Source organism: Cariama cristata, unplaced genomic scaffold (assembly GCF_000690535.1).
Source record: "Cariama cristata isolate BGI_N322 unplaced genomic scaffold, ASM69053v1 scaffold517, whole genome shotgun sequence".
In the NCBI taxonomy this organism is placed as follows: domain Eukaryota; kingdom Metazoa; phylum Chordata; class Aves; order Cariamiformes; family Cariamidae; genus Cariama; species Cariama cristata.
Genome location: NW_009628124.1, coordinates 19,712 through 31,380, shown reverse-complemented (window position 1 = coordinate 31,380; position 11,669 = coordinate 19,712). Strand labels below are relative to the sequence as shown.

Sequence of the window (11,669 nt, the reverse complement as noted above, 5' to 3'; positions counted from 1 at the left end):
ATTCAGTCTAGCGGGGAGAGGCTAAGACTGGCCAAGGTCACAGCATCCAGTGTGGTGTGGACTGGGAAAGGATCCTGAGAATAGAGGGCTTCTTATGAAATCATGGTGCAAGCTTGCGGCACAGCAGGTGCCCTTCTGGAACACATACATCTGTTTATGTTGGGATAGCGTAGCTGACAACGGGATAATGGAGCTTTGTTTTTTTTATAATTTTCTCTTTTTTTTTTTTTTATTAAAAAAAAAGACAACTGTATATACGACAGCGTTGAGGAATATTGAAGGAAGAGCTTTCGCTTTGGAAATCATAAAGAAATCTTTAAAAGATTTAATTGCTGGGGCAGGGGGGGTTGCGTGTGTATACTTAAGTGAAGGGGAGAGCAGGCTGCCTATTAACCATTTAGGATCCTCAGCCTTGCCGAGGAGCAGCAGCAGGATACGGGGGGCACCGTACACAGAATGCGACAATGCAATTTTTTTTTTTGTACGCTCCGACATTTGTACCAACAAATTGGTTAAGGATGCGCCGGATTTGCTCGGTTGTCTCCATTGTTGGAATTGTCTGGAGGAATTCTGTCACGCTAATGGTGGCTTTTTAAAAGGTGAGGTAATAGTGACGTAAAAATAAAATTGCCAACTTGATGAAATTAAGGGGAAAATTAAGCTGTAGACGAGTTGTCATGACGACAAGGATGTTCTATTGATGAACTGTACTCCTCACTGTCCAATCAGATAGTGGAGCTGAAGCTGGAGCATGAACAGGAGAAGACGCACCTATTCCAGCAGCACAACGCAGAGAAGGACTGCCTGGTCCGAGACCATGAACGGGAAATCGAGAAACTGGAAAAACAGCTTCGCGCTGTCATGGCAGAGCATGAGAGTAAAACTCAAGAATGCAGAAAACGAGACGGACAGGTAATGATCAATAACATTTGAAAGGCGTACGCTTATTACAAAATGCTAATAATTAGTGTTTCCTGTTTGCCAGCATTGTTGGTGATGCACGCTGTGTGAGCATTTGCGAAACTGGCACATAAACGTGATTTCATTTTTCTTTTTTCTTTTTTTTTTTTCCCGCTTCCCCCCTCCCTTCCCACTGCTGAATAGGGCTTTAACTGCAAAAACCACAGGTAGCCAGATTAAAAATCCCATGGTGCGCTATAACTCGGCCTATTTATAATCTTGTCTCATTTTCTTTCATGATGGATTTGTTTAAGAAAAAAAGGTATCTGTTCTTCTCCCCCCCAAGCCCTCACACTCACCCCTCCTTTTCTCCTTCCTGGGCAAATCCATATGAATTATATCTGCTTCACTCGTATGCTTTTTTTGTTTTAAATCCCTGCAGGTAACTCACAAATGGCTTTATTTCATTTTGTACTTGTTTTTTTGTTTCAGTTTTGTATTCTAGATTTGCATTGTGTGTTTGGCTACATATTTGGTATTTGATAAGATACTTGATAAGATGATGTGGGTTTGGGGTTTCTTACCATCACGTTTATTTTCCTACATGCACCCCTCCCATCCTCCATCTCTGTGGTCACTGTTGGAAGCCATTTGGCAGAATAACCCCCAGCTGGGGTAGCATTTGACTCTTCAAACTTCTGGATGAAATGCACACTGTCAGCATGGAAAATGATCTTTATGAGTTTTGAGTTCAAAAAACATCTTATTGCATTTTTTTCAATATATTTTGTAAGGATGGCATGGTATGTTTTCCTAAAAGCCTATATTAAAAAGGCCTGCAATGGCAATATTTGAAAAAATTAAGGTGATTTTGTAGTTTAAAGGGTATTCGGAAAATAATCTTTACTAATCAGCATTAGAGTTACTTATCACGCATGGATTATTTTATACCAAAACTGGACACTTTGGTAAAGCATCTTTAACGACATGTGTTTTCCGCACACCGCCGCCTTCCCTATGCGATGTAAGACTCTGACATTAAGGCATGTTCATTGTACTTTCCTGTAGACTAGTAGGCTGTGTCTTTTAGTGGCAACTATAATGTAGCTAAGTGAAATCGAGTGTTTAATTTTTAAAATAATTTTTTTTTTTTTACCTTTGGACAACTCAGACTATCGAAATCTGGCTTAAGGAAGTCTATTGGAAAACACACGGCTTGTTGGGGGAGGATGAGGGGATATATTGCAGAGCCAGGACTTATTTCTCCATTTCCACCATTATGGTTTTTCAAGGAAAACGAGAGATACTTTTGTGAGAATGCTTGGGAAGAGGATATTCAGGTGGATTCTGAAAAATTAAACCTTACCCTTCATTCTCCACTTTATTGTAAGAGTGAACAAAGACTTAAATTGTTAAAGGAATTAGTTTTATCTTTGCTTTTTTTTTCTTTGGCCCGAGATAGATGTCTTTTAACTATATGGCTACTGGCAAGTGCCTTTTCAAGGTTGTATCGTCCTCTCACCTACCTTCCTGATGTTGTGTTTGCGTACAAAGGCGGAGCTGTAGCATTCAGGTTAAAAAACAGTTTTAGAATTATATAGAATTATTCTGTCTACATGCCAGCATTCATTACAATTATTGTATTGCTCTGTGCAAAGGTAAAGGGACTATCTTAAGCAAATTCAGAGAATCTGGGAGATGTCTTGTAAGTATCTCTCTCTCTTTCCTTCTGTTGTGGGGCATTTCTGGCAAAGATTGGAGCCCAAAGTTTGGTTGTACTTTCTATTTGCAGTGGGTTATACAATGCTAATACAAAGGGCTATGTAGATAGCTGGAAATTATCGCAGCTATTAGGAAAGTCTGAACTGTTTGAATAGTAAAAACTTTGGCCTTTTTACAGGGCTTTTCTTTGTAGCTTGAATATCCCTGTACAGTCATTTGAACATTGCTGCCATGAGAATGACATGTAAATCAGGGAACAAAATGCGGTTGCCTTTGACTAGAAGAGCTGTTGTTTATTTAAATTCTAGTAAGAATCTGTCGGCTTTCAAGGATGCATATTTTTTCCATTTTTGAAAATAAATCGTTCTTTGTTCCTTCTTCTGGTCTTTGTATTAGAATTCACTTTTGTCTTTGCAGTGAGCTCAACTGACAGTACTGGTGTTTCTTATGGAATTACGGCACGTATTTTTAATAAATTTTTTAAATCTTTGCTTATGTTTACTAAAATGCGTGTTTTGGACCTCTGACGTGAGTAATGGCCGATGTCCTTTATGAAACATTTGGCAGTCTCTTAACAGTTATCATAGTGATTTAATGAGTTTATGTAGACACAGCTTTTTTAAAACCTGTTAAATTTGAACCATGTTTGACAGCAGTAATTTTTAAGACTGCTTTATATTACAGTGAAGGTGTGATGAAACAGGAGAAGAGGCCATTTTGCTTCGCTACATGAAAAGTAGATTTGCTGGGTATTTCAAAAAAATTTAAATAACAATTAGTGTTAATCACATACGAGTAGCTTGGTTTGAAGGACCTATCTGTTCAGTGTTTGGTGAATGATGTGAAAGCACCGTTATTAAAGGTATTCACTGTTATTCTTTCTTAAATCCTTTTCCATATGAAAGAGTAGCGAATGTTTAAAATACATATTTCTTACTATATTTCTAAAGACAGCTATGACTGAGTACTGCGGAAAAATTTATTGTACTGTTACTGAAAAGATTAATTTTTTTATTGCGTATCCAACGTCTCTACTTTCACATACGTCTTCAGCTACTGTGAAAGATAGTATACAGAACAGATATTTATTCAAATATGAGTACATTTATTAATGCTTAATCAGAAATAATGCGTAAAAATTAAGATTTCAGTGCATTGCCAGATTTTAATGAAATGTAAAATAATGTTGCTGCTTCTTAGAAATGTAAGTTTAATATATTTTCAGGAAAGGAACTTGATTTAAGTGGATCGCCTTTTGTATTGCTGATGAATTTCTGGATAACAATTGCATTCCACTTTAGCTCTTGGATTTATCCATTTCTAGGAGGCTTGCTTTGATTTTTTTCACCTAGGGTTGTAATGCTTGGGGAGGAGTAAATTGACATGTAGGTCAATAAAAGTCAAAGCAGTACAAAGGCTTTTATACCATGCTGTGTTCTTGTAGTCTTTTAAATCCTATACGTTTTCTATGAACTGCCATAATATTGTTATTCTTTAAATAGTAGCTAATAATACAGGATAATTTTTTTTAAAAGGGTAGTTTTGAATCACTGCTTCTATTTAATTTAGATTTTTTTATATTATCTGGATTTTCTTTAGGAGCATTTTTAAGCTACAGTTTGGTTGCTAATTCGTTCCTCACCTCCCTAAATAATTTTCGCTTATACATTAGTTGACAAAACAGGGAACTCCTTGGAAGAGATCTTCCTTTTGTTTTAATAAACAGCCTTGCTACTGAATCAGTGATTTTTCTGAAGCAAGGCTTCTGATTACAGAGAATATTACATCTAGTTTGCTTCTGCAAAATAAGATAGCAAGGTTAGGAAATTTTAATAACCGATGCCAGATGGGCTGTGGTGCCAGTTGTGCCCTTACATTTTCGCTTTATCCTGTGAATGTCATTCTCTCCCCAACATCTGACACGTGCCCGCAGCCAGCTCAAAGATTTTCACGTTCCAGCTGCTGTACAGAGTTGGATCGTTTTCATGCTTGTTCTTTGCCCGTTGACCTTTGGGTAAGAAGACGACAAAAAACATACCCCTGTAACTTCAAATAGAGCACTTTGCACTAAAGCGCGGGGGAACTTTCCACGAGGAAACTGAATTCTCTTTCCAGGTTCTGTTATGAGGTAATTGCCAAATCCACTGTTTTCATCCACTCATATTTGGGTCAAGAGTAGCTCAAACGCTGAGGCACATTTGGCCAGTATTTGTCACTGATGTCTCAGTATTTAATTTTAGCATATAATGTTTATGCTCTCAAAAGTGCGGCTGCTTTAAGAGAAGATCACTGGTGTTCAGGGGTGTCTTAGGGCTCTCGATAAACCATTATTGGTTGGGAAAGGAGAACCTCGAGCGGTTCTGAAGTCATGCGAACACACGCATTGAGAATGGAGGTTGTTACAAAAAAAAGAGCAGGCTGGAGGTGGTGAGAAGAGTTAAAGTATTTTCCCGTGGCCAAAGTATCCGGTTCCTTTTTCCTCTCTTGCTTTTTCCACTTCTCATAATCCCCTTGGCCTTTACCATCCCCGTTTGCTTTACCTTCTCAGAAATCAGTGGCTCCTTCCCTGGTGCCCAATGTATAAAGGCATCCTTTCACTTCTTTTTCTGGCTTCTCCTCTTTGAAAATTTGCTTCTCTGCATTTGTAAACAGTGATCTTTCTGCAACTGTTGCTTTGCACCTGGTTTTGTCTGAATTAATTCTGAGCTGTTTGAGCCTGCTGAGTTAACAATGTAAAAAAAAAAACAAAACAAAACAAAAAAACAAAAAACCCCCATAGTAATGGCCATTATTAATAAGAGTTATTTTTGTTCAAGCAAATCCTTGGTATATGTTTATGGTTCTATATAGATAATTACTGTATCAACAAAGTGGAGGGAACAGATTCGTTTTATCTTGCCTCTATATATGTAGTCAGCCTGAAGTGGTGCTGTGCTGATATGTTTGTCTGATGGAGAGCTTTATCAACTATTGACAAGAGAAAATACAGAAGAAATTAACAGAAATATTATATACTTGTTTAATGATAACTAAATAGCCCAACAGATGCACAATTTCTGTCTGTGTAAATATTGCTGTAGCAGTAACTTTTCAGTAGTATGCCAACATAGAAGGATTTCAGGAGCATTTGTTTCACAATGGGAGACTTTCTTAAACTTTGGTCTGAAAGAACCTATTGTTACTGTACAGATGAATGACTGATCCACTCTTCTGCTTCATGTAATTGTTCTAATATCTCCAAACACCAGTTTCCACCGGGTTATTCTGCCAGTATCAGTGGAAGGAGTTTGCTTGATTGTGTCTGGAGAGTTCAGATAGATGTAGCCTGTGAAACATTCAGATGTTGATGGTACTGCTGAAGTCACTTCTGTATACAATTTTGAGTAAATAAATTCTACGAGTCGTTTTTTCTTTGACTTCTTTTTCTTAATAGAAGATGTCTTTGGCATGAGAAGAAATGCATTGTTCGCTATGCGGGCTTTCTCGGCAGACAATCTGAATGATGGAATTGCAATCTAAATATTTGTTTGTTGTATTTTACTTGGAGAGTAGCTATTGGGCTGACAGTCAGACTTCTGTAGACAGACAGCCGTCCCCTTTTAGCCTTTCCTAAACAAAAGCTTTTGGCTACATTGTAGCATGTTTAATTTACCACCAGTCAGCCCAGGATAATGAACATGACTCTTGATGTAAAATATTTACAGTACCAAATATTTGTTGCAGCACTTGCGTGGCTTCACTTGGTTGTTATTTATAGTCGGCCCACTCAGGGTTGGGATGGAACCCATTGATGAGGAATGTCTACTAAAATCAAGGATCTGATGATGAGTCTTTAGACATCTATCGAGGTGTTTCAACTGGGCTCTAAACTAATAGTGTAGCTGTGAAGTTGCAAGTTAAGTGAAATGGCCAAGTGCCCCAGTTTCCTGGCGAAATACCCAAATACTGTCCCAGTTTGGGCTCTGGTAATCGACACAGGTAGTTTCAGGTGTACTTGAGTGAATGCAGAGGAGCTGTGGGAAAAATTTGGGCTGCAGCATAGACATAATCTTTGAGATTAAAGGTAGAAATGAGCCTTTGCTCTAAAACTGAAGCACACACAGTTCAGGCTTGGGGACCCCTCCATCAAGAAACCGCATCAAGGCGAGGGTCTGGGCCTCCTGTGCACCTTCCCCTTCCCTGCCCAGATGAAGCCACCTTGCCATGTTTGTTATTTTGCGTCAAGCACTCGGCTTCTGGTCCCCGCTTCCAAACTGCTGCTTCTGTTTGAGCTGCCTTTCAAAAGACTGGGACGAGCTATAAACATCTGCCACTTCCTCGCTTAATGGAACCATCAAAGTGTTCTCGTGCTGTAGCGGGTGATCATCTATGATCTCTTCCACATTTTTCCTTGACTCTTTTTACACTTTTTACAATAGGACTGAAATTGGATAGGAATTTAGTGCAGGAGGTGTGACTCGACTTGCTACTCTCCTGTTATGCCTCAGACGGGTCAGCATTTTACTGAAGACGTTTTGGAAGCCATACATAATGGTGCATAAATTATCATTTACTGATTAAAAATGTTAAGTTAGCTTAGGAGAGAACTGACATTTTATGCTGTCTGCAATGTATGTAAAAGAGAAAGCAGTTGCCATAGAAACTAGCTCATCACGTAATATGAATTCTCATTCTGAGATGGAGTTCTTTTCAGCAAAATGGACTTTCTGTTTGTATAATATGAAATTGAATATATGTGGTAGCTATTATTACATTGTAATCAACATTTTGTATAATTTCTGGTTTTAATTTTAAATATTGGCAGCTGAAAAGGTGGAGTATATAATTGTGTAGGGGCAAGGGTATATATTATATGACAGTAATTTTATTTTATACTGGTACTCCTTGTTTAGGAAAAAGTGATTATTTCCTGCATAGATGTTCATAAATATAGAATAATTTCTCTGCGAAAAAATGAGATCAGTCTTGCTCATCAGCGGGGTAAAGGATCTTTATGACAGTTTTTAACACAAACACCAGGTGTGGCTTTGCGTATAGGGTTTGTGTGTGATGGTTACAATGAATGGTTAACACCAACAGACAATGAGCTGTACATGGTGTGAAATTATTTTTAAAATAAAAGTTATGTAAAAGAATACTGAAGTCATAAATGATCAAGTACATCAGTAAACACAAAACAGGTAATAGTAGCTGCAGCATTTGAGACAGTGTAACGTAATTTCTAAGCAGAGAGGCAAAAATATGGTGTTACTCTGCAGAAGTGGTCAACTTACAATAAAAGCTCTTGATTTTGAAATAAAAAGAACATGCGCTTTCTATGTGAAGTTCAGTGTATGGCAAAGCCAGGCTCTAAAGTTGCTTGCTGATATTGTAAGAGTCTAAATCTTCTCTTTTGAATGTGGTTTCTGTGATGCTAGATTGTTCCAAGTATTACACCTAAGCTTGTTTGGTAAATGTCTGCTCTACTGAGAAGGGGATGCTTACTCACAATGTTCTTTATTAATAGTTTTTTAGTTCTTTAGAAAATTGCTTTTTAGTGTTATCTTATAATTTGCTTGAGAGAGTTGTTGGATAGAAGGAAGTTGACTTCTCTTAGTCCATAGAACAAGTACAGCAATTTGGAAAACAGCAGTGATATCTACTTCAAACATTCCACTGAATGGATGAAGGGACATCCTCTAATGGGAGATCAGGATTCCTACTGAAGTTTTTTCACAGCATCATAGAATAATTTGGGTTGGAAGGACCTGTGGAGGTCATCGTGTCCAACCTCCTGCTCAAAGCAGGTCTAACATCAAAATTACATCATGTTGCTCAGGGCCAAGTCCAACTGAGGTTTGAAAATCTGCAATGATAGAGACTTCACAAACTCCCTGAGCAACATACTCCAGTGCTTTGCTATTCCATTGTGAAATTTCTTCTCCTTTATATCCAGTTAGAATATCTATTGTTACAATTTGAATCTGTAGCTTCTTGTCCTTTCACTGCCACCTTCAAGAAGAGTCTGCCTCTCTCTTCTCTACAATTCCTTACATTCAGTTGAAGACAACAATTAGATTTCTCCTTAGTCTTCTGTTCTCCAGGCTGAATAAACCTAGACTGGTGAACTTTCTGAAGGTCCTAGTGGCCCATTCCTCCAGCTTGCAGCATTTGAGGTCCCTTGAAAGGCAGCCCTGCTCTCCAACATACTGACCACCTTCCCCCAAGAGATGCCATCCACAGTATTGCACAGGGTTTGTTGTGTCCTGTCATCCAGGTCATTGGTGGAGATGTTAAGCTGTATCAGCCTCATCTGAGCTTTGAGAAATGCCACTTGTAGCTGGTTGCCTGTTGACTCCTCCTCTTCAAACCCAGTGGTCCAGTGACTTCTCTGCTCACATTGTGGTACGCCCATCTGGTCTCTGTCTCTTCAGTTTGACTGTACAGATGCTATCAAAGTCTGTATCAAAAGCCTTGCTAAAGTCAAGATGAAAGATGTTGACAGTTCTCCCCTTTCCACAGAGTCTGTCATTTCACTGGAGAAGACAATCAGTTTGGTCAAGCGTGATTTGTCCTTGGTATATCCAGGTTTGCTGTCTCCAGTGACCCTTTTATTCCTCATGTGCCTGGAAATTAATTTCATGGAGTTTTACTCCATAGTTTTTCCAGGCATGGAGGTTAGGATATCCTGTCTGTGACTGCCTACTAAGGTGCTATGTATTGCAAATTAAGTAGTCGATTTTTTGTGTGTGTGTGCTTTCTCTCTTGTCCCTTTTCTAGAGAAAGATTATCCAAAATCAATTTAGTCTCTCTTTTTTAGGTCAGGAGATGTTAATTCCATTCACTCACTGCCACCATAAAACAAGTTTTGAACAGTAGTCTAGCTGTTAAATGATTTCTCTGATAGGAGAGATTTTATGATCCATTCAGTTCCTCAATTCAAAGGTATTATAAATACCAAATGAAAGAATGAAACACTAGATGAGAAATAATGACAATCTGTAGTTTGGAATGTTAACACTACTTGTTTTGGCAGCATTACTGGTCTTAAAACAATAAGATCCATATGGATGCTAATTTTCCCAATTTTGAGTAATAAATACAACCTCTTTATGGTTTAAATAATGGTATTACTCAATACCACTGCAGGGTCCAGTAGATGGTTTTGTGATGAGGTAATAAATAGCCATTTTGGAGAGCTGATTATTTGTATTTTTCTTTTATGTGGTTTATGATGAGGGAGGAAGAAATCACAAAGCCAGTGAAAAGCCTTGCTCTCTCCTGTAGCTGACATACTTTGGCTGAAGATATGTCAGTTGAGAAATATGAGACCATCCATAAAGCTCCGCACGCTCCCACATTAAAGTGTTATAGAGAAACCTTCAAGTGGAAAACCAGTAACAAATTGCAGCCGAGATGCTTATGGCATTCTGCACTGTCCTGGGTGCCCTACCACCAATCTGCTTATTCTTCCATATATTGCTTTAGTCAGGAAGAAAACCAGAAGACTTCTCTGGTTTTCCTCTATTTCATAGACAAGGGCTATGAGAGGGGAAAACAAAAATCAAACCAAACCCCCACGATGGGTTGTCTGCGAATCTGAAGATGATGTTACTGGCACAGACACCAGGATGAGTATTTTACTGTTAAACATCTCTGCAGCTGTTTGCCCACTCACCCAACTCTGGTGTCTGTAGCAACTCTTCAAAGTCTCCTTTTCTGCCTCAGACGTAAGGAATTTGCTAACCCATCAGCTGGAGGGGTAGCTGAGAGCTCTGCACTCTTTCAGCACCGCTCACCGCGCTGGGTGTGTGCACCCAACTCCCTCCCCTCATTTCAGCTCCAGGAGGCAGATTTTCAGATCCACCCCTTCCAAGCTGCTCGATCTCCTTTTCTACCAAAGCGCGGACTCCTGGCATACCACACCACCTGTGGTCTGGGCTGGGTTTTGTCTCCTGCCGGTTCTGAGCAGTGAATAACAAATACCTGCCAGCGAAGGGCTCCTGATGGGGCTCCATGGGACGTGCAAACCAAAGAAATAGAGCAACTTGGTGCAATGCAAGGACTCGCACTGGAGCCTGTCGGTCACTGGTCGTGTGCTCTGGTCAGCCCCACTGTCACCCACCTCCTCCAGGGAGTGGACTCAGAAGAGACCATCGCCTGCCTCTCCTCTTCAGAACTGGGACTCTGCCTTCGGTCCTCGGGCAGGACCAGCTGCCTTGGAGGGCCATGTTGTCTTTTGTATTGCTCCACGTTTCCCATCCTGATTCATGATCTCCTTGTCTTTTCTGCTGCCATTTTGTGTTTCTGTTTTCCCTCACACCCAGATAAGAGCAGGGATTTTAGGGTCTGCATTTCGGGAAATTCCAGATAGAGAAAGCGTCATGTGTCCTCAGCTATAGGCTTTGGACATGTGCTAGCCTTGTATGTTCAAGCTTACAGAACTGTATAAGCCTTTTTTACAATTTGTCTTTTTCCTTCTTGGAAACCGTTTTGGGTTGGGTTTGGTTTTTTGGGTTTTTTTAGAAACAAATTAGAAAGAAAATACATTATTTTAAAATACAGTGAATATTTTCAACATGAAGTCAGACAGCAGAGGTGTTCTTTGGTTCAGTCACCTTTGAAGAAATGATTGTCATCTTTAACAAATACTGTTTCTTCAGTTTGAAAGAGTGGCACAGACACTGACAGTGATTTAAGGTCTTTAGTGTTGATTCCATATGAAAAAATATTTTTCACAGTATGACTTTAAAGTAGACTTTTTTCCCCCAATTACTCTACATGTTGGCAGCAAATTAGCTTTGAGGGAATATTGTGCACATCATAGTTCTCTGTTGATGTATTGGGGCATCATTTTTGGATCTTTTAGCTCAGTCAGACCAATGACTGACGTTGTTCATGTCTTATGTTTCTGTAGATTTGAAAGACTTCCTTTTGGCAGGGAAGATGATGTGGAAAAAAAAGAAGCCAAAGTACAAGAAATGATTGGCAAAGTGATGATATCATCAAATGTTCAAAGACTTCACAAATTGAAGCTTATTAGGCTGACATTTTGTCTTCTATTCAGC

The 11,669-nt window shown here is 39.2% G+C and overlaps 1 protein-coding gene across 1 annotated transcript in view; it reads left to right on the top strand.

Annotated features, from left to right (window-relative positions):
- Window positions 1-11,669, top strand: part of LOC104165103 (centrosomal protein of 112 kDa-like) — a gene marked incomplete at its 3' end in the record, with an annotated part of 108,633 nt that overhangs the window by 79,977 nt on the left and 16,987 nt on the right. Inside the window, 1 exon segment of the mRNA XM_009704650.1 lies at window positions 730-912. Coding sequence (XP_009702952.1) covers window positions 730-912 — 183 coding nt within the window.